The sequence below is a fragment of the Trichosurus vulpecula genome, chromosome 6, assembly GCF_011100635.1.
Source record: "Trichosurus vulpecula isolate mTriVul1 chromosome 6, mTriVul1.pri, whole genome shotgun sequence".
NCBI classification, from domain to species: domain Eukaryota; kingdom Metazoa; phylum Chordata; class Mammalia; order Diprotodontia; family Phalangeridae; genus Trichosurus; species Trichosurus vulpecula.
The window spans coordinates 245,232,404-245,255,833 of NC_050578.1; the positions used below are offsets into that span (position 1 = coordinate 245,232,404).

General features: G+C 43.3%; 1 protein-coding gene across 1 annotated transcript; it reads right to left on the reverse strand.

Annotated features, from left to right (window-relative positions):
* Positions 1–368: 368 nt before the first annotated feature.
* LMO2 (LIM domain only 2) lies at positions 369–17,624 on the reverse strand. The gene is made up of 3 exons (XM_036762460.1): positions 16,997–17,624; positions 9,837–10,052; positions 369–1,389 (listed from the first exon to the last, which is right to left on the reverse strand). Exons 1-3 carry the CDS (start codon positions 17,035–17,037, stop codon positions 1,170–1,172), a joined length of 477 nt encoding a protein of 158 aa, XP_036618355.1. The 5' UTR covers positions 17,038–17,624; the 3' UTR covers positions 369–1,169.
* Positions 17,625–23,430: the final 5,806 nt, after the last annotated feature.

Genomic DNA, 23,430 nt, shown 5'->3' on the forward strand with positions numbered 1-23,430 from the left:
TAACCAGAAAAGAAGCCTGAATTTTTAAATTTTCTTTTATGGGGCATTTACAGCACCTTATTGTAAAATTTGGGTCTATATTATACAATACCATACATAGATTTTATGCATTTCTGAGTTTCTAAACTTTTTCTGTGTCATCTGCAGCTTTCGCAAAACTCCCCCAAAATTCCCATTTAATTTTTTATGCTGGCTTGTGATATATCAAAACTGTGATACAGAAAGTCACAATGTGGAAGGGATGACCTGTATTTTTTGAGAAGCAGCTGTGGCATCGCAATCTAGAAAGACCCGGGTTTAGCTAATAAACGCCATGGAATTGAACTATTACTTCAAACTAAGATATCATCCAAAGAAATGACACAGAGTCTCAGTCTGTCATTTTTATTAAATCTGCGGGGTTTTACTACAGACAACAAATACTTTATTGATATAATCTAAGATAATAAAATAGTTGAACAACTCTGCTTAGATTTACATTTGTATAGAAACAATCTGTGAAATCCTTCACCTTGAACAGAGGTGTCTAGAAACAGCGGTTCACCAGCATTTTTATCTATCTTTAGTGAAGGGTTGTGGTTAGAAGTTGCAATGAACATTCCCAACTGAAACATGTCCCCATGCAAACGCGTTTCCCATACGTCCAAAGCTTAAGTAAGGCCTTGGGAAAACAGCCAAGAAAAGGACGGCCACTTTCTCTTCCTTTGTCCTCCCCCATGTGAAGAACAGGGATCTAAAAGGGAAAAGCCCTTGGGAAGAAACAAAATCAACCAATTGCACATTTCTCATTTCCAAGTGTCAAAGTCAGGACAACTTTTTATACGGATAACTCACTATCTGCAGGTATGAGATCCCATTAGCCCATCATTTTTTTGCCCCACCCACCCAACCTCCCCACACCTCAGCTAATAATGTCAGTTATTACTGATAGCTTTCTGCTAGAAATTCTCTCTAAGAGTCAGCATATTTAAATCTGCTTTCCTTGCTCCAGTGCAGCTCACTTTGATGCTACGCTGGGCTGCCTGATAAGGGCCTATGGTTCCATCCCTAAAGAAATTAGCCCACCCCACCCCTATTACTCAGAGTGCATAGCTCAGCGGTCCCCCTCCCCATCCCCTCCCTATCAAGACTATTGGTTTTCGTCATCAGCAGAGACTCTGGCCTCTTGCCTAGATCATTCCGTTGATTTTAGTCCATTCATAGATGTCCTGTTCGCACACTATGTCTGAGTTGATGAGGAGATACCTGTCTCCGACACAAAAGTGCTTCTGACAGGCTGCACATTTGAAACACTCCAGGTGGTACACCTTCTCCTTCACTCGCATGGTCATCTCATAGGCCCGGATCCGCTTGTCACAGGAAGCGCAGAGGCCGTCTTGGCCAAAAAGCCTGGGGGAAGGAGGGAAGAGTCCCCAAACAAATGAGAACAAAGTGTTAAGGAGGCAAAAGAAACTTTAGTATAATAAAAGTTTGGGGATGGGTCAGGACAATCTTCTCAGAGCAGGTTGGGAGAATCCCACGGGGCTGGTCATTTGGAAGTTTCCCAAGGATCATCAATGCTCCCTTCTTTTTCTTAGAAAAATGGAGGTTACTTTCACCACAGACAGCATCGCCCTAATAAAATCAGGGAGTCTAGGAAATTGTTGTGGAGACCTATACTTCCTCTCCCCTTTAGCTATCTCTGTTAACCCAGTGAGCATCCTCATATAACTGTCCCCAACCTCTCCACCCTGGAGGAAAACATTCGCTAGTCTGGTTCATACTAAAGACGGCTGCTCACAACATTTTCTCCTTGACCTGGGAGCTCTGGAATTTGGCTGTAGTATTCCTGGGAGTTTTCATTTTGGGATCTTTTTCAGGTAGATTCTTGGTTCATACTGAGATGTCAGAGATTTAATAGGGTAATGAGAGAGAGAGAGAGAGAGAGAGAGAGAGAGAGAGAGATTAATGTAGTGGGGAAAGAGGGCAGAACTTGTGAGTGAGGAGAGACCTGGTTTGAATGTTGCCTCTGACACTTAGGAGTTGTTGGGAGCCTTAATCTTCTTATCTATAAAGTAGAAATAATAATCACCCACAGGGCTTATAACACAAGGTTGCTGCAGATCAAATGAGGGAATGTGAACCTTTAAGAGCTATAGAAATATAAAGACTTCCAACATCGCCCATTCAGGGGTGTTTGCATTTGAAAATGAGAGGAATGTTCCACCCAAAAGAATAAATCTCTAACCTAGAATAGTAGGTAGGGGAGATGATTTTAGGTAGGAGTTGGTGTGGAAAGATGTCTAGGATTGTATTTTACCAAGGATAAGACTGGCCTTGAGTCAGTTCACAAATCACGAAGCCCAATGTGAGAGTCACCTAATTCTGGAGGGGAATAAAAAGGAATTCAACAGAAAGAACCAGGTCCAGTTGATGAGGTTTGTTTAGACCAGGGGTGGGGAACCTGTGGCCTCAAGGCCCTAGAGAGCCACAAGTGGCCTCGAAGTCAAAGGTTCCCCACTCCTGGTTTAGGCAGAAGTGTGGAAAAAACATCAGCTTTCCGAATGATGTGGAAGATATGAATTGGGAGATCTAAGGTTCCATTCTTCCTTGCCAGGAAGTTCCAGTGGAAATATCTCCTTGGACATTTAAATGAAGTCATACTGTTTGCAGGTCAAATTCCACTGTGATGAAAAGCCTTGCATAATAACTGTTAGCATCACTTATTTCAAACCAATGTAACAAAATTCCAATTTGGGTTTGCCTCACTTTACACAATAGGACTTAGAGCTGAAAGAAATCTCAGAGATCATCTATTATATTCCCCCCACTTTATAGATAAGAAAACTGAGACAGAGAGATTAAACAACCAGTAGCCTAAGATTACAAAGGCAGAAAGTAGCAGTATCAGGATTTGAACCCAATGCTCCTTTCAACCACATCCTGGTAACCATGCAGTCAAGTCAATAAGCATTTATTAAGTGCCTACTATGTACCAGGGTGGCACAGTGGATAGAGCACTGGGCCTGGAGTCAGGAAGACTCATCTTGCTGAGTTCAGATCTGGCCTCAGATGCTTACTAGTGTGTGAACCCGGGCAAGTCACTTAACTCTGTTTGCCTCAGTTTCCTCAACTGCAAAATGAGCTGGAGAAGGAAATGGCAAACCACTCCAGTATCATTGCCAAGAAAACCCTGAATGGGGTCACAAAGGGTCAGACATGACTGAACAGCAGCTAACAGTCTCTGCTCACAAGGAGCAGATATATGTAAATCAACTCCTTTATAAATCTAATTCTAATAAATTCCAATTCAAAATTCACTCAAGTGGCTTCTAGGTCCAAGGCCCTCATTAGAATGTGAGTTCTTTGCCTTTCTTTGTAACAGTAGCACTGAGAATAATGCCTGTGTGAGCCATTGGTGATACAGACACAAAACAATGTCTGCTTTCAAGGGGCTTACATTCTATCAGGCTTATAGGTCTTGGAGGAATTCACTGATTGACTGTTCCTCTGTGATGAATCTCTTTGAAAAGCAAAGGATGTTCTGGTTAAGCAAATAAATGCTCCCTAGTTTTAACATTTGGCAATCTGGTTTTTTCAAAGTGCCATTAACCTATTCAATGAGAGGAGAGGATCCGAAAGGGCCTTTGGAATTCACTGCCATGGGACCTGACCTATATTGGTTTTTTAATCAAGAAATCTTAGTTGTGTCCCCAACTCCATCACTGTCTTGCTAAATGACTTTTAATAAGGCTTCATTGAGAGGTTCAACTTAAATAGGAATAAAATTAGCTCCATCGTCCCTCTGGGCACTCCATTTTAGGAAGGACATGGATAAGCTGAAAAGTGCCCAGAAGGCATCCCTGGGTAGTAAAGGGCCTTGATTTCATGCCATATGAACTGGAGAGGCTGGACCAAGAGAAAACTCAGGTGGTGGTAGAGGTGGGGTGGGGAGAGAGAAGGCCAACCATATTTAAGTATCTGAAGGATTATCATATGGAAGAGGGATTGAATCGGTTCTGTTTAAGCCCAAAGTGCAGAACCAGGAATGGGGATTGAAGATTACCAAGAGTCAAATGCAGGCTTATTGGCTGGAACAAAAACGGAAGCAGCGGCCTCCAGGAGGGAGCCAATCTCTCATGGAGGTCTTCTAATAAATGCTTCTTGACTTGACATAAAAGTAGGATGATAATGTATTTGGTACATTTAGAGAATTCTTTTTCAGGTATGGGTTGGACCAGTTGGACCCTTTTGACTCTGAAGCTGTGGGACTTTGTGAAATACCCACTCCTCCCCCTTTCCCTTGTGCTATTATTCTGCTTTATACATATACACACATATATGTATATGTATGTATGCATGTGTTTATACATATATATATATGCACACAACATACACATACATATCTATCTGTCTGGATGTTAATCATCAGAATGAAAAAAATTATTAAGCACTCACTAAGTTTTAGGCACTGTACAAAGTGAGAGTTCTCCAAATACAAAAAGCGAAGCAGTCCCTGCTTACATTCTAATAGGAGAAGACAACACATATGCCAGTGGGGGTGGGGGCGGGGAGCCGTGAAGGGTGTTTTGGTCAGGGGAGTCACAGGGATGGTGAATGGAGTCACAGAGCAATTGATTGAGGGTCCTTTCTAGGAATGGTAGCATGGATTTGAGTACTGTTCCTAGGCCCAGAGATGGGAGAGGACAAAGAGGTATGTGGCCAAGAGGCTGGGCGTTAAGATGTCTATGAGAATAGCAATGCGGGGGACTAGATGGGCCTAGAAATGGTGAAGTCTTACTCTCTTGGTGTTGTTACTCTAAGCACATACATGTATATATACATACATGTGCACATAGCTGGACACATCTATCGTACACTTATAAGCACATGTATCTATGTGTCTATATGTGTCTATATGCTCATGTATACACATATATTAATATACATATATGCGTATACCCCTATACATCCATGCACATATGCATGTGTGTATATACACATACAGATATAGATGTGTTTATATAGATATAATATATACACATACATACACCCATGTGTTTATTTCTATATCTCTATCTCTATACGTAGTTGTGGGCAGGGGGCTAATTTTATGACTTCAAAGGGTGAAACGGTAAGTTGGACAGAGCAATGGTCAGTTTACGTGAACCCCAAAGGATCCCGGCAACAATAAACAAAATCCGTGAGGCATGTGGTTAAGCAAAGGTCTCATCGCTCTGGACCAGTCCATCCTCAAGTCTGCCTCTGCACACCAGCGTTCATTAGGAGCTTTCCCAGAGAGCATCAGGAAAACCACCTCATGGCAACCGTGATGATTCGGGAAGAAGAACTATGCCAGTTTGACAGAAGAAGGAACTGGCTTGCCTCAGTCCTAAGGCCAAGAATGGAAAGACACACCACCAGACATTTCAAGAGATCTAGCTTAGGCCACAGTGACGGCCCAAAGACACAATGCAGCCCAACGGACACAGCTGTCCCCACTTAACTGGAGCCTCAAACACTTGAGGGAAAGTGAAGAGTTATTCAGGAAATTTAGGGGCAGATTTCAACAAGTAACAATAACCAAATTACTTTGTGCCGGAGCTGGAAAACTTGAAACAAGAGTTAGCCTCTGGCATCAGGAGTTCCGTAGTCCATTCATTTGTGCCAGAACATTTTACTAAGTGCCCGATGAGAAACTGACACGGGGGAGGGACTGTGAAGAAGGGCAGCTGCTCCTGTCTCTCTCCCCTGGGGACTGGGTTCAGTTGGTATTGGGAAGCGGCAAGGAGTGAGTACAGGCCAATGTAGCAACTGGAGCTCTTTCTAAAGTTCTGCCTTAAATTCCAGTGAATGTTTCGCATGGAGAAGAGCTCATAGGAGGCTAGCAGAGGTGAGAGGGACTTTGGAGGTCACGTAGTCTAACCCCCTCATGTTGCAGATGAGAAAAACTCAGGCCTCAGGGAGGGAAGCTTTAGGCTTATAGACCAAAATGTGGGAGGGACCTCAGACAACATCTAATCCAACTCAATTATTTTACAGATGGGGAAACTGAGGCCCAGAGAGAAAATGACTTGCCCAAGGTCACAGAGGTAGTATGTTTTAAAGGTAGGATTTGAACACGGATCCTCTGACTCCAGAGCCAGGGTTCTTTCCAATGTACCACACTGCCTCTGAATACTATTGCAAACTAGCATTGTTTCAGGGACGGAGCTCCTAAACAGCAAGAGTTCCTAACTTCTTACGTGTCAAATCCCCTTTGGCAGTCTGGAGAAGCCTATAGGCCACCTCTCAGAATGTGGTTTTTCTTTAAAAAAAAATTCAATGCTAAGTTTGAGTTAGAAGTTAGTGAAAATAAAGATACAATTTTCTTCTTCCTGTCCAAGTTCATGAATCCTTTGAAATGTCTCCAAGTTCAGAACGCCCATCCTGAAGGAAAAGATGACTGAGGCTGTGTCATTTTCTAGGTGTTTGCTTTAACCAAACCCACTGCTGGGCCCATAAAGCAAAACCCAAGCTCAATAGTCTATGACTCTGCGATCATCTCAGAAGGAAAATTAAATAGTTTCTCTTCCCTCTGTCGGGAGATGGCTCTGCTAAACCTCTCTGTTGCTCATTTTAATGATGATAATTTAAATATTAAATGATGGCTAGAAAAGCCTGCACTAACACATAGTTAATTAATATGTTACCTGGAAAAATAGTGTGTGTGGGGGGGGCGGAAATTATTTCGTGTCACTGAGACGTGAGTTAATTAACTTTGTGGTCTCGTAGCCTGCTTTTCCTCTCATTTTTCAAAAGTGAAAATAAGAAACCTTATAACATAAACAGCACTGGGTTTATTTTAGAGAACTATATAAAATCATAGAACCAGGGGCGGGAATGGGGGAACTGGACCTTCTGACCTCTCTCTCTATAGGAATCACTTAAGATTCAGATGGTTGAACAGAAATGGAATCAAGAATTCCAATGGGAATGATTTCCATTTTTACTTCCATCAATGACCCGGCAAACTGGCTATTGGATATTCAGGTAGGATGGATGCTTCTCCAGGGCTGGGTCTATTTTTCATTTTATCTTTAAAGTACTTCCCAAAGTACTTAGCACATACACAGTAGGGGCTTAATACATGATGGTTAGTGAATATGGAGAAGCATGGGAAAACTTATATGAACTGATGCAAGATGAAGTTGACAGAACCAGGAATATAAAATAATAATAATAATGATGGCATTTATATAGAGCTTTAAGGTTTACAGAGTGCTTTGCATTTGTTTTCTAAATTGATCCTCACAACAATCCTGTGAAGTACATGCTATTATTATCCCCAATTTACAGATGAAAAAACTAAGGCTGAAAGAAGGTAAGCAATTTGCCCAGGGTCACCCAGCTAGTGAGTATCTGAGGCAGGATTTAAACTCAGGTCTTCTTGAGAACAAATCCAACACTTTATCCTCTCCCCCACCTAGCTCTTAACTTGGGGTCCATGGACCCCAGTGGGTTTATGGACAGATTTCAGGGGGTCTATGAACCTGAATGGGAAAAATAGCATCTTTTTTTCACTAACTTTTGATTTTCTTTGTAGTCATTCTATTATTCCTTTGTAGTTATGTATATACATACATACATACATGCATACATATATATATAGATATACACACACATATATATATAAACAGGATTCTTTACTGGTTGTATGACCCTGGGCAAGTCACTTAACCCCCATCACCTCAAAAAAAAATCCAAAAAACAAAAACCCCAGGATTCTAAGGAGTCCATAGGTTTCCCTGGAATGCCAAAGGAATGCCATGACACAAAAAGGGTAAGAACCCCAGACTCAACAATTTCAACGGAAAGAACCAAAACAAAACAAATAGAAACTGACTGTAGAGAAATCACAATGACCAGGCTTGGCCCCAGAGATGAGATATGAGTAGGCACCTCCCCCTTGCCTCCCTTCCCCTTATGCTCTCTGTGCAGAATGGAAGACTATGGTGGTGGAACATTGCAGATAACATCAGACTTTTTTATATATTGGTTAATTTTATTGTGCTATTTTTTCCTCTGCTTTTTAATTCTTTCTTATAAGGGATGGTTCTTTGGGAAGGGAAGAATATAGGGGTACACCAGGAAATTCAAGGTGTCCCAAAAGTCCTAATGCCTTTTTAAAGCTATTTAAGGTTAGAAATGGCACTATGACTTTTGAAATACCCCGTATTAAAAACAAGACAGATCAATAAACATCTGCTTTTCCAAAATAAATGCTTGCTGGATTGTATTGTATTCCCATTAAACATTTTGTTGTTGTTCATTCATTCAGTCTCTTTGTGACCCCTATTAAATGACTGACCCCCTCAGTCTACTAGGACTTCAGCAGGGGACTGAAAAGAAAAGTAACATGTTAGTACTTTCTGGATTAAAAGATAAGCAATTTCTCCCATCAAACTTAGGCCGATTTTCTAAATGGAAAATAATTTGAGAACTTGGGAGGAATTGCCACCTCTAGGAGCCAAGGTTCTTGGATGTCAATGGTGTTTTCCATGGTTAGGCAGGCCTGCCTGTGGTTGTCTTCTTCTCTTGGGTTCTCTGCCCAGGAGAGATAAGCAGTATCAACACACACTTGACCAGAACTGAGAGCAGAGGACACAGAGCCCCCTTTGGAGCAGCTTGTAAGCTAGAAAACTGGGAATCCCCACCAAGAGCTGCTAAACTGGCAAATGATGTCGGAGAAATGTGTGGGTGTGTCTCCAGCCCAAAGCACCAGGAGACCTGGGCTCTGGGCCATGGGGGCCCCAAACCACCTGAGCTCCACTCCCACCGAGTGATGGAGACTTAGTTATTTCACTCTTCATTGCTTTGGTTTCTATATTTATAAGATAAGGGGGAGGGTAGTAGCAAGAAGACCGGGTTTAGAGGCAGACAGCCAGCCCCATATGATTCCTTGCTGTTGTAGACTACCCTTTATGATCTTAGATAAGTCATTTTCCTCCCATTGGGTTTCAGTTTCAATGCAAAATAAAGAAGTTGAATTGAATGACCTCAAAGGTGCCCTCCAGTTAGATCAGGGTGTCTTAACCTTTGGGGGGCCCCCTTGGACTCCTGGAGGCAGTCTTTTAAAGCCGTTTCAGGATGTCTTTCTTTAAAAAAAACAAAACAAACTCAAAACAACCCAGGCCCTAAAATGCAGAGGATTGCAAAGGAAACCTAAAGGTTAGTGAAAATAAAGACGTATTTTTTTTTTCCAACCAAATTACTGGACTCTGAAGGTACTTTCTATCTCTAAACTTAAGATACTAATATTACTCCCCTGTGATATCAGCACCATCAGGGACATTTATAAGGTGCATAACGCGCTGTACATACATTACCTCATTGGAAACACAAAAGTGCCGGTTCCTATCAGCCTCATTTTATAGATGAGCAAACTGAAGCTCAGAGACTAGCCACAGCCACACAGCTAGTAAGTAGTTGAAGTGGGATTCAAACCCACATCTCTGTCACTGTAAGTTTACTGTTCTATCTACTTCCCTTGTGCCACCCTCCTGCGGGTCAGCGGGAAGAGATCTGTCAAGCAATATGAACTATTGTAACATCAACATGCTGCCTAAACATGAAGCATTTTTAGACCTTCTTCTTGTATTTGACTTTTGGGGATCAGACTGTGCAGATGGACTTTATCATTAGCACACAAAAGAATTCAGGTGATTGAATGCTAGAGAAAGGTGCCAGGAGACACAGGTTCCCTGAAGCCCCTGGCTGCCCAGTGGGGGGATACAAGGAGGAGGAGAGAAGAAGGAGGAGAAGCAAGAGGAGGAGGAGGAGGAGGAAGACATGGCTCCCAGGCCACAGAGCCCTACCTGAGATAGTCTCTCCTGCAGAGTTTTCGGCCCAGCTTGTAGTACAAGCGACGCCCCACTTCCCCCAGGCGGCACCCGCAAAGGTCACAGCTGAGGCAGTCCTCATGCCAGTACTGATCAATGGCCTTTAAGAAGTAGCGGTCCCCGATGTTTTGCTGGCAGCCGCCACATGTCAGCAGGGATGGCGGGATCTGTAGTACCTCGTCCACTGGCTCCCTAGAAAGGATGGGTGTGATTTGTGAACAGCATACCAATTTTTTTAATATAATCAAACTGCTTATTTCTGGCAACATGGCACAAAAATTTTTTCACTCGCAGGAAGATGTCTATACCTGGCTTCCAACTGGCACTCTAATTGATGAAAAAATTCTGGTCATACATGAAGGAATAGCAGACAATACAGATTTGAATATGCTCAAACAAATGAAAAGAAATAGGGTAACAGAGTCTGCAGAGAACTATTTGTCATGAATTAGTGGACGCTTAAAAGCTTAGTCAAAAGCCAACTAAAAAGTAAAACTCTCCTAATAAAACCTAAAGTGACTACCTATGTTTGAATAATAATGAGAAAATAAGTTCACAGTGAAATGTGGTTGAGCGTAAAGGGGGTTTAGGCAAACCATCTGGCTATGAGGTTGGATCAGGAGCCACACAAACTAAAAGCTTCAACAGATCCAGAGTGAGAGTTCTTTTTGGGACCTTTATCCTCTAAGTCACTACATTATTGTTATCAAGACAGGCAAAATATCTTTCAGATGCTCCATTTTGGTTTTGCAAATTAAACTTCACATAGTTTTTTGGTAGTTGAAACTTTCGATTCAATTCTTTAAAGAGAAATCCCAATTACACACACACACACACACACACACACACAATTTTATACCATTTTGAACTAGTTCATATTCTTCTTTTTTTGCACTTAATAGTATTTTGTTTTTTCCCAATTACATATAGAGTTTTCAACATTCATTTTTGTAAGATTTTGAGTACCAAATTTTTTCCCTCTCTCCTTCCCCTCCCCCCTCCTCAAGACAGCAAGCAATCTGTTATAGGTTATACATGTAAAATCATGTAAACATATTTCCACATTTGTCATGTTGTAAAAGAAGAATCAGAACAAAAGGGAAAAACCACAAGAAAGAAAAAGCAAAAATAAAAACCCCAAAAAGTGAAAACAGTATGCTTTGATCTGCCTTCAGACTCCGTAGTTCTTTCTCTGGATGTGGATAGCATTTTCCATCACAAGTCTTTTGGAATTGTCTTGGATCATTATACAGCTGAGAAGAGCTAAGTCTATCACAGTTGATCATTGAACAATGCTGCATTACTATGTTCTCTTGGTTCTGCTTGTTTCACTCAGCATCAGTTCATGTAACTCTTTCCAGGTTTTTCTGAAATCTGCCTGCTCACAGTTTCTTATAGAACGATAGTATTCCATCACAATCATATACCACAACTTGTTTAGCCATTCCCCAATTGATGGGCATCCCTTAAATTTCCAAGTCTTTGTCACTACAAGAAGAGCTCCTATAAATATTTTTGTACATGTACATTTTGTACATTTCTAGAATCTCTTTGGAATAGAGACCTAGTAGTGATGTTGCTGGATCAAAGAGTATGCACAGTTTTATAGCCCTTTGGGCATAGTGTGAACAGCATACTTGCTCTGCTCCTCTGAAACCAGGAGTGGCTGATTGGTCTGCCTGATGTGGGAACTATCTCCAGGATGAGCAGAATTCCATCCAAGGATAAATCATGGGGACCTCAGAGCCTTTTTCAAGTGAGTCTAGTGGGAATGGATGGGGAGATCTGGATGCATCTCAGCTACACTGGATTTACCACACCACTAATGAGATCCATTTAAGTGTTGAATATTAGAGTATTCATGAGAAAAGGTTGGAAAACACTTCTTGGTAAACTGGCAGGGGAGGGAGATCTAGAATCTTTAGTTGGTTTTGTTTCATTTGGGGGGGTGGTGGGGAGTTACAAGTGACCAAACAGCCCCTTTAGCAACACTGGTGGCACTCAAATGGTGCCCACCATCCATACTCCCCTACTGTTTCCAACTCCTTTTCCTATATCCCCCCCTTCCCTCTCACTCTCATCTTTACCTTATCTCCTATCCTAATTATGCCCTAAGTATACAAGGGGCATCCATGAGCACTGCTTGGTACAAAATGGACAGCACTCAAGACTCCCGTGATCATAGATTTAGAGTGGGAAGAGGACTTAAAGATAATCCAAGTCCAAAGTCCTTATTTTGCAGACGTGGAAACTGAGGCCCCAAGAGGTTGGGCAACTTGTCACACCGATAGTGTCAAAGATTTGAACCCAGACCCTCCAACTCCAAATCTAGCACTCTTTTTCCAACTAGTCTAAAAGAGAAGTGATCTCCAAGAGTAACCTAACCACAGAAGAGGGTAAAAATTTGAAAATGCATTAATAGTTAAATGCCCCAGGACAACTCCAGGGGACTCACGATGGAGAATGCTATCTTCATCGAGACAAAGAACTGCGAAGTTTGAATACAGACTGAGGCACACTACATGCTCGCCTTTTTTGCTTCTCTTTTGTTTTTGTTTTTGGGTTTGCTTTTTTTTTTGGTTCTGTTTCTTCTTTCTCATGATTCATTCCATTGGTCAAAATTCTTCTCCACGACTTGACTAGTACATAAATTAATTCAATGCAAAGTCATACATGACAGTTATATGAGACTCCATGCCGTCTTGGGGAGGGAGGGGAGAGGGAGGGGAGAAAAACTGGAACTCAAAACTATGTAGAACCGTGTGTGGTAAACTAAAAATAAATAAAGAAATTTATAAAAAAAAAAAAAGAAAAGTAAAAAAAAATAGTTAAATGCCCCAACGATATGGTGGGCAGAGAAAGGAAGGTGAGGAAGGAAGAGAGGATGAAATAATGAAATACTGCTTTCTTCTTTCATATTCAAAATTGTATCACTCTTGGTTTCATCCACTGCCACTTAGACATTCCTCCTTCCCACATGAGATAATATTTGTTAAGCATTTAGTACAGTGCCTGCACGTGGCAGGCACTTAATTAAATGCATGTTCCCGTATTTAATGAGCCCCTCTTAACCTTACAAAGACCATACCAAAATCTTCAGAGTATAGAACCTGATGAAAGTCACACAAATTGCTCTCTCTTGAAATTAGCTTATATTTGCTGATCTACATACATTTTGCACCCTAACATGCCTATTTTTTTTGTTTGTTTCTATTTGAATCCCCAGAGAGCCGGGACCTCATCAGGCCACTAGTGACTGCTTCATAAATATTGCATTGAAGACTATCAACTAATTGACAAGTAACTACTAAGGGTCTACCATGTGCCAGACACCATGGAAGTACCTTCTATAACAAAATTTATCTACTCCAGGAAAAAAAAAAGAGAGGAGGGTTCCTAGTAGCACTGGACAACAGAGTAGGTGTGGTCTATGGTCTATTTAAACACTTGTTGACACGATCTCTTTGAAGATGGTTTTTACACAGCTAACGAGTGTTCTTTAGACCCTCTCTGGAGCCCAAATCACATTTTTAAAAAACCTATTAAGGTTTTAAAATAGGCTCAGTTTGTAACTGCCCAATTCCCACAGTGAATTCTCCTCCACTTACTTAAGGAGGCTAATCTCAGTCTTCCAGTTTTGTGGACCAACCATTCTGTGTCCCAATTTGTCCAACCATAAAATGTGTTTTGGGGTATGTATGTGTCTGTCCCATGAGTGTATACTATTGTGAAAGTGCCCACCCAGCATACAGTGAGAGACATGGCTACATTAAACAGCTGTAAACAGCATGGATCATCACAAGAGCACATCATAATCTGAAACCTAAGACAGTTAAAGAAAAACAACACAGCTCTTAAAATGGTTTTAAGAAGTCATGGCAGCCAAACACTGCTGTTTTCCTTTGTTTCTACAGAGGTGAATGACAGTAACTTAACATGAGGGTTTTTACTTCCCCTTTCTTGAAAAAAGTGATTCATATTCCAGATGTTTTCATCCAGATGTCTCCTGCTCTTAGCACAATGCCTGGCAATAGTAGGCACTTAATAAATGTGTATTGATTGGTTTTCATAGCCATCAACAGAATTCCCTCTCACCTCTTCCTTTTGGGGGGCTTCTAAGATGTATGCGGCACCTTTTAAACCTGTTTCTCTGAATGGCTGTGGATGACACAGCCACCCAATCAACTATGAAAGAGAAGAATTCATGCTCAGCTGATGCCAACTGACTGGAATGAAAATGGAATTGCCTTTAGATTGCTTACAGAGAGGCAGTGGAGTCCAGTGGATGGAAGAATGGACAGGAGATCCCATGGTTATTATACCATATATAAAATGCCAACCTCGAGAGCGATCCAACCACCCAGAATGTTAAAAACATGAAAATGTGTTAATGGTTAGGGAAAGGTGAGGGAAAGGGAGGGAAGGGAAGGCTAGATAACAACTGGATGCAAAAACAACAACAAAAAACCCCAAATCCTTCACATTTATTAAATTTCCACCAAGTCCAAGGCATCCTCGCTTAATGGATAGAGTCAGGAAGACCTGGGTTCAGGTTGGACAGCCTCTGACACATAGGTATTGGTTGTATGACCCTGGGCAAGAAATTTAACCTTTCAATCCCTCCAGGCAAATGTCTAGGACTATAAACTGGAAAGCAGGTATCTCTTTACTTTGAAAGAGGGAGTTTCATCGCTGGGAGTTCTTTATGCCAAGGAAATCCTAAGTCTGACAAAAAAAAATTAAAAGCCTGAGGCATTATACATTGTGAGATGGGGATTCAGAATGGAATGGAAAAACTGCCCCTGCCTTCCAGAAGCTTATTTCTAATTAATCTGCCCAGCTCAAGCCATCTCAGAAGGTTTTTATCTATCTGTAACATGGTGAAGTTGCCACAAATGACCCAATCTCCTGTAAGTATGGAGTTAAATATCTGAGAAGAAAGTGGTCTACATTTTCAAATGTTAAGCAAAACCAAGTATTAAGATGGCCTGAGATAAGATAGCCTTGGACAGGATGAGATATTATCCAGCCATCTATCTCACAGAGTTCTTACTGTAATTGGTGTTATAATAGCTCATTATCCACAGTCAGAGTTCTGTTTAGTGAGAATTCCAAGGCAATGACTAAGTGGGAGCACCCCCAAATGAATATTTTAAATGCTCCCAGAGTGTTTTCAGGCTTCTACACAGCAAGTGGCCAATTATGGTTGCTGGCCCCTTTTCTAACTCAAAAACCCAGCCTGGATTTCTTGGATCATTTCTCGAGATTTTCTATTTGTTTGTTTTTTAAAAATTCTGATCCACAACACGCAGGACAAATTGTGTGTTGACTGGCTTGGACTGAAGTGCCCTTTTCGAGGTAGGAGAGAAAGAATGACCCAGGGAATGGAGTTAGTAAATCAACAACATTTATGGGATAGCGGAGGTGTCAGGTTTTCAATCTTTGTCTAGAGTATAAAGTTTCCAAAGAACAAATATCTAATATTTATCCTTGAGGAAACCAATGCCTTCCAATTTATCAGCTAATAAAAGGGCTAGTGATTGAAGGGTTTACTGACCTCAGCGGCACTAGGTATCAAACTGACAAACCTACAGTATTAGGCTTTGCAGTCTTTCCTCCACTCTTGCACACAGCAGGAGCTTAATATATGTTTATTGAGTTGAATGAACCGTGGAAAGGGAAAAAAAAACCAACTACAGGGTATTTTTGTGCCAAGATGTACTTTGAAATTTGCATTAGAGTCAACAACCCCTTAAATGTATCAAGTATAGATCTGCCTCCATCTCTACCCAACTCCTCCAGGGGAATTTATTTAAAGGAAATGATCACAGACCTCTCGACTTTGGAACTCGGGTCTTGACCTTCAAAACTGCATTGTGATATTTATTCTCTTATTCTATTAGGAGCCCTTCCGGTGTTTTATGAGACTAGCAAAGGGCTTTTATATCCTCTATCTCAGGGTAAGGCCCAGGTAAACAATGTGGATGAAAATTGAAGGGGGAAATACTTCAGGCAGGAAAGTCCAATTATTTCAAACAGCTGCGAGAAATGAAAAATGAAAACAAAAGCCTTCAGAAAGCGCAAGTGGATCTCTCATTAACTGACCCCTTCAGTGGTGTGTAAGGAATCCTCTCAACAGATTAGCCTGTGTGGGCTTCAAGGGAGTAAGAAAACCTGGTAGTTAATAACATTTTAAAATTAGTTTAAGGAAAAGGGTTTTTTTTTCCTTCCCCACAGATAACCCCAATGCTCCCTTCTCCCCACCCCCCAAAAACCTCCCCACAAGCCCAACGTTGAAAGCAGGAGCCTTGAAGACACCCCTGTCTTTTAAGACACCTCTGGCCTCTCAAAGCCTGTAGACGTCAGAGATAGCCTATTAGCCTCTAGCTGTCTAGAGAGCCCAGAAGGGCAGCCTAGAGACATTTCTGACACCACTTATTCCTCTCAGGGCATGAAGCTGCTAGAGTTACCCCCTCCTTCCGCGGCAGGGGAATACAGGAGCAAGCTTTGGGACCCACTCAGAATTACACGATTTCCAAGGGGGAAAGGGAGAAAGAGGAGAGGGACAGGAAAGAGAGACTGGAGGCGTCCCTCGGTTCCCGGAGCCTTCTTACCCTCTTCCACCTGCATGCCTAAGCCCGGCTGAGCTTAGCTCAAAGTTTGCCCGGCACTCCTCGCTCCAGGAACAAGCACAAGTTGAGCATCGGTCCGTTCGTATTGACCTTCGGCTCAGGCTAAGCCCGGCGTGGGGCAGTGGAACCCCGGCTAAAACCCCAGCCCTGGCTCCTCTCACCCCACCCAGCCGAGGGATTTCTATTCATTCTGCAGGGGGTTCCCATTTCCCCAGGGGCAGCGCCACTCAAGCGACTAGGACCCCTAGCCCGCACGACTGGAGAGGTCCCCCGCGTGGGGGAGGTGATGGGCAGCCCCCGGGAAGAGGGGCGAACCCATTGGGTGGCCAAGTGCTCGGGGGAGCGCAGCGGACGATCACCAGAAGCCCCTCTTGGATCAAGCCCCTCCCTCTCCATCCCCGCGGGGCACAAGAGGTCCTGGGCGCAGCGCCTCCATCCATGCCCGCGTCCCCCACCCCCACCCCCTGGACGGCTTGAAGGCTGGAGTATGGAGCGGCCACTTACTCGGACGGGTCCAGGCTCTTCCTCTCGATGGCCGAGGACATTGGCGAAGGGGGTGGCGCTCTGCTGGGGGTGGGGGTGGGGGGGCTCCTTTGTCGCGCAGGGCCAGGCGGGCGGCTTGGCACCCCCTCGGGTCCTGGTCCTGGTCCTCCTCCTTCTGCCCCTCCTCGGGCAGCGCTGCCGCCGCGATTGCTCACCGGCTGACTCTCCCCTCCGCCCTCAATGACATTCACGGGCTCCCTCGCAGCGCCAGGGAGAGAGCGAACGCGGGCGAATCCCCCAGGGTGGGGGGCAGGGGGAGGTCAGGCAGGGTGCAGGGCCGGGGAATGGGATGGGACAGGGTGGGAGCCTCGCTCTGCCTGCCTGCCTGCCTGCCTGCCTGCCGGGGCCCCCCGCGCAGCTCTACTCTGTTCTGGCTCCCGGACTTAACCCTCCATCCCGGGAAGCCTCGCCTGCGCCTCTCCCTCCCGGCTCCGGCTGCTTCTGCTGCTGCGGCGGCGGCGGCGGCTGCGGCAGCCTCGGCTCGGGCTCCCTGCTGCCCTTGCTGCGGCTCCCGCTCGGGCTCCGGCTCCTGTCCCTGTCCCCGCTGCGAACCTGTGCCCCGGAGTCCCCCGCACACCTTGGGCTTAGGCTTTCAGAGCGCGCGTGTGTGATGGGGCGGGCTGGAGGGAGGGAGGGAGGGAGGGGAGAGGGAGGAGGAGGAGGAGGGAGCGAGGAGAGAGAGGGCGGGTCGAGGGGGTGTGCGAGTCTCCCCCCCGCCCCGAAATGTCTATTTTTTGCTCTGCCTCCCTCTGTCTCTGGTTTCATTTCCTTTTTCCTGATCACGATTCAAATACAATAGAAGGAAATCACATTTAAAGAGACAGCTGCCCGTTTTATTTCTTTTCTTTTCCTTTTTCCCTTTAAAAAAAAAACTGGGCTCCTTGGGGATTAGCAATACAAACAGCAGCGGCATCACGACCGACTTGGCTTCTTAAAGGGGCCAATGCCAGGGCTGGGGGGTCGGCTGGGCGCTGCATTGCCCTCCCCTCCAAGGACAGAGGTGGCCTGAACCACCTCAAAATCATTCTTGGGGAATCTTCTTCATATACCCCTACACATCTCCCTTTTTCTTAAATAGGGCTGAAAGTAAACAGGTTTGTCCAGAGAAGAAAATTTTAAATTACAATGTGCAGAAGCGGAACCACTTTTCGGATCCCAGGTTTAGAGCTGGGAGGCACCTCAGGGCCAGTGTAGTCCAAACCCTTCATTTTACAGAGAGATGGAGTGATTCTCCCAAAGTCATAAATTAAGTCATATAGATGGGATTCCAAACCAGGGTCTCCCATCCCAAATCCACCATGGCAGATCAACTGAGGCAGAGAGAGAAACAATGGAAAGAGCCCAGGCTGTGGAGTCAGATGTCTTGGAGGGGACAACAAATGAGCAAAGGTGAGGAGGTGGGAGAATGCATGAAGTCTTAGATTCTAGTTTGGAATGGCAGACATGTCAAACAGTACAGAAGCTTGAAATAGATTAAAATATAATTGGGAGATGTTTAACTAAACAAAAATACAATACAGCCTAGATAATGCTAATTTGTGGTTTTCTGAGTTAATATGTGACCTGCAGGGATCTATTTCTATGGATAGTGCAGTCAGTTGGATCTGCAAGACTTGGGACCAAATTCTGCCTTTGATGATTTCTACTTGTGTTACCTTGGGCAAGTCTATTAACTTCCCTGGGATCTACTTTCCTCCACTGTAAAGTGAGGGGGCTTGGATTTCATAATCCTCTGCTCTATAAACCACAAGAGCCTCTTAAGTGGTTTCTGCATCTAATCTCTTCCCTCTCTGATCCATTTTCCGTAACAATCTTTCTAAAGCACAAATCTGGTCATGTTACTCCTCACCTCAAGAACCTTAAATGGTCCAGCTCATTTTACAGCTGAGGAAACTGAGGCAAAGAGGGTGGGAGTGGCTTGCTCAGGGTCACACAGCTAGTAAATAAGGGGTCAAATTTGAACTCAGGTCTTCCTGAGTCCAGATCTGGCACTCTATCCAGTGCACCACCTAGATGCCCTGTTCTATTCCTTCTCAAATAACCTCATATTTACATATCGGGGTACAAGTTGCATCTCCATGTAGAATGTGAGCTCCTTTGAGGGCTGAGGCTCTCAGACTTTTTGTCTTTGTTACCATCAAGGCCTAGTAAGATACTCTGAGCAAGGTAGGAGCTTAAATGCTTGATACTTTTAGAAAAATAGGAGCTTAATAAATGCTTGACACTTTGAACAAAGTAGGAGACTAATAAATGCCTTTCCTGGATCAAGGAGCTGGACTGGAAGATCTCTAAAATCGCCCTTCTAAGAGTCAGTAGCTGATTGTGCTCTCCTTTTCCTGGGCCTTGAAGGATCTTGTTAGTAAGTTACATTTTAAACAAAAACTTTACATCAATGTGAACTATTATCAAAGTACCCCAAAGGACTGGGGAGACAATGCTGGGCACTGGAAAGAGCACTGGTTTTGGAGCTGGAAGCCCTGGGTTCAAATCCTACCTCTGACCCTTGCTATCTGTGTGATCTTGGGCACCGGGTCTCAGTTTCCTCATTTGCCAAATGAGGGTTTGGGCTAATTGGCCCCTTGCACTTTTGGATCTAGTATCTACAGCATTATTTCTAGCCACATAGGAGTACAGGTCACAGGAAGGGCATGGGATGGCATTAAGAATGGAAGGGAGGCTTGTCCAGGTATTGGGGATGGGGCAGGCAGCACCCCTGTGTGCTCCAGCAGAGGTGGAGGAAGAAAGGAGACATCTCAGCCTGTGCAGGGTTCTCCCCATCTACCCACTCTCCCCTGCTTGAAAATGCTGAACCGATCTAGTGGTTAAACCTGTTCACTTATAAATAGCCAGTAAATAACTGTGCAAATATACCGCCCTGAATTAATGATAAGTAACAACAGGAAGATTCTTTTGCCCTTCCCCCCAGGCATCCGGAAGGAGCCAAATGAGATGTTTTGATTTTCTGGCTATTTTATATTCACCTCCAAAGGTAGAAATAGGAAGGGCAGGGCAGGGGGATTCATATTTACCAAGTACTCCATTTCCACTGAACTCAAATTGCCTTAGAAACGGCCTCATTAAAAAGCATTTATAAACTTTTTTTTTTAAAGCATTTATTAAGGGCCCTGGGCAGTGGGGCTTAGAGAGAGCGCTGGATCTGGAGTAAAATGAGGACTGTGCTATTCACTAACCCTGTGACCTTGGACAAGTAGCTCCTCAGCCCTGGACCTGTTTCTTTATCTGTAAAATGGACTAGATGATGTCTGTTGCTCCTTCCAGCCCTAAATTCATGCTTCCTGAGACGAGAGCATAGAACGATAGAGTTAGAGCTGGAAGGAACCTCGGCTGCTAGCGTGGCCAATTCTGTCCATTTACAGATGAGGAAACTGAGTCCCAGAGCCAGGAGCCCAGGTCTTCTTATTTTAAATCCCATGTTACCCCTATTGTACCACATCTATTCGTTACCAGAAAGGAAATTCAGGGAGGAAATCTCTGTTTCTTTAAAAAATAATTCTACCGATATCTTTTGTGTTTACATCACTTTTATTACCATCCCTCATCCTTCCCCTACCCAATGAGCCATCTCTTAAAACAGAGAATTTAAAAAGGAAGAGAAAAAAATCATTATGTTGTAGGAAGCTTTTGGGTACATATTTGTTTGCTTGCCCCCCCCCCCATCAGATTATAAATTCCTTGAGGGCAGGCATCACTTTTTGCCTCTTTTTCTATCTCCAGCACTTAGCACAGTGCCTGGCACACAGTAGGTGCTTAATAAGTGCTTACTGACAAGAAGAATCAAATGCTTGTACCTTCAGGGCTGTGAGTCCAGAGGCCAATCTCCACTACAATGTCAAGACTGATCCCTGGACTACAATGCATATTTTTATCCCTCCTATGATTCTCTGACCTTCTTGCTCTAAGAACCGGGTCCCTGACAATATGAGCTGAATGTATTCTTCTGGAATCAGGAGGCAGCTAAAGGAGCCACTTTGTATCCACACCCTTCACTATGTATTTTTAAGTTATTAATATAAAAAGACATTCTCGTGCTCAGACACTTCCTTTTAATGGGAAAAGCCTCCCAGACTTTCTCAGGCAGCCTGAATTATGTGATAAATATTTAATGTCATACATAATCACTGTACAATCAGGAAGGAGAATAAAAGAGGAATAAAATTCACGGGGCTCCAGGTCCTAACTGTTTTATAATTCAGAAGTCTTAATTCAGAGGATCGGAGAGATTGGGAAGTCAATTCCAAAGTGAAGTGAGGATTAAAATAAAGGTTTTCACAATTTTCTTAAGAAAATAAATCCTTTTTTTTTAAAAAAAATTATGAACAAGCTAAGAATTTTTAAAAGAAGAATTTTACAATGACATATTAATGTTTATTATCTCTGAGGGCAGAGAATATGTTTGCATTTCTTGTCTTTAATTAAGCCTGATAACAAGCCAGTTATTGGCTTACAGGCTCTAATTCTGAATTGGGGCAAGTATCAGTCACAGAAATAAATAGATCTTTGGATTCCAGAATGTAAAATCTTCCAGATGGGACCGCCATGGCCAACTTTTTTTTTCTCATAAAGTTTCTTTTTACCCGCATGCTTTCTGCTGTAGCCTAAGTGTGCAATGAGAGAGACAGAGAGAGAGAGAGAAAGAGACAGAGAGACAGAGAGACAGAGAGAGACAGAGAGACAGAGAGAGAAAGAGAGAGAAAGAGAGAGAGAGAGAGAGAGAGAGAGAGAGAGAGAGAGAGAGAGAGAGAGAGAGAGAGAGAGAGAGAGAGAGAGAGGTTGCAAATAACTTTGGGTGAGTTCCTTATCTTCCCCAACTCTTGGGGGAAAAGTTCCCTGGAGAAGATGAATATTTGGAGTGATATCTTTAGATTTCAATTTCACACATAGTGGCTCTAAGAGAGAAATCCCCAGCGAGAGGATTGCAGTTCCTTTCAATGAACAATTAAATTGTTCAAATTTGAGTTTAACAATCATACCCTGGCCTTGAAAGGTATTTTTATTAATAACTTTCAAATAATAATAGCTCTGTTGCATCTCCTCCCTCCCCCCAACTCAGCACAGCTCCAGGAAACCTCAGGATTTAGGGTCAGGAGAGACTTGGGGTTTGGAACAGACTCTGACACTTATTGGAAATATGTCCCTAGGCAAGTCACTTTTCCTTTCTGATCCCCAGCTTCCTCATCTGTAAAATGAGGAGAATGAGAACTTATTGTATCCTTCACACTGGTGTTGTGAGAAAAGCCTTGATCTGGCATTGGGGGTCTTGGTTTGGGGGTAACTGCTGCCGTGTGACCTTGGGTGAATCTCTCAACTGCTCTGGCCACAATTCCTTGTCTGTAATAAGGGAGATGGACCTGATGACCTCCCAAATCCCTTGTAGCCCAGACTCTGGTCCCAAGATCCTCCAGGCATGATACAACCATGAGTTATCATTGTTATTATGTAATAGAAAGAAAAGACCTGGTATGTACTTGGAGCCCATGTTATATGGCCATCAGCACCAGAATACAGGGCTTTTTTGTAGCCCTTGTCCTAACATGGTGTTGTTGAGTGGAACATCATTTATTATCTGCTATATAATAATGTTAATGATAGCTAACATTGAGGCAGCTTGGTGGTGCAGTGGATGGCGCACTAGGCCTGGAGCCGGGAAGATCTGAGTTCAAATGTGACCTCAGACACTTACTAGCTGTGTGACCTGGCAAGTCATTTCACCCCAATTGCCTGGGGTGGGGGGTAGCCTATGGAAAGTGATTTTTAAAAGGGTTAAGTCCAGGCCTAGCACACCATCGACTGTGCTACCTGTTTCCATTTCCTGGTCTATTTATCTCAGAGTAGCTGGGAAAGAAAATTGGGATAAATGTGGCCTATTGCTACAGTTTGCCTTCAATAAACAACAGTTACTTTGAACTTTTTAGTGACCAGCAGTTCATCAAGGGGTGAGGAGAACCTGGGTGAGACTAAAGTTATTCTTCAGCCAGGGAGAGTGAAATTCGATGCATTCTTTCCTAACCCAGTATCTCTCCCGTATCTGAGAAAATTGCCTTGATTAAAAATGAGAATTTTTCCAAGTTGAGTGTTCTTTCTTGAATGTCGATTTAAGATGGTATAGCATAGTGGAGAGAGTCTGGAGAAACCTGGCTTTGTTCCTACTTCCACCTCTTTCTTAGCTGGGCAACTGTAGACAAGTAATTTAACCTCTCTGAGACTCAGTTTTGTTATCTGTAAAATGGAAATGATAATTCCAATTTCACTTACCTCACAGAGTTCTTGTAAAGTAAGTGCCTTATAAACACCAGAGCCCTGTATAAATATGAATTGTTATTAATGTCATTAGGAGACAGTCTGGGGTCACAAGGAAGCTGCGTCATGTTTCGGAG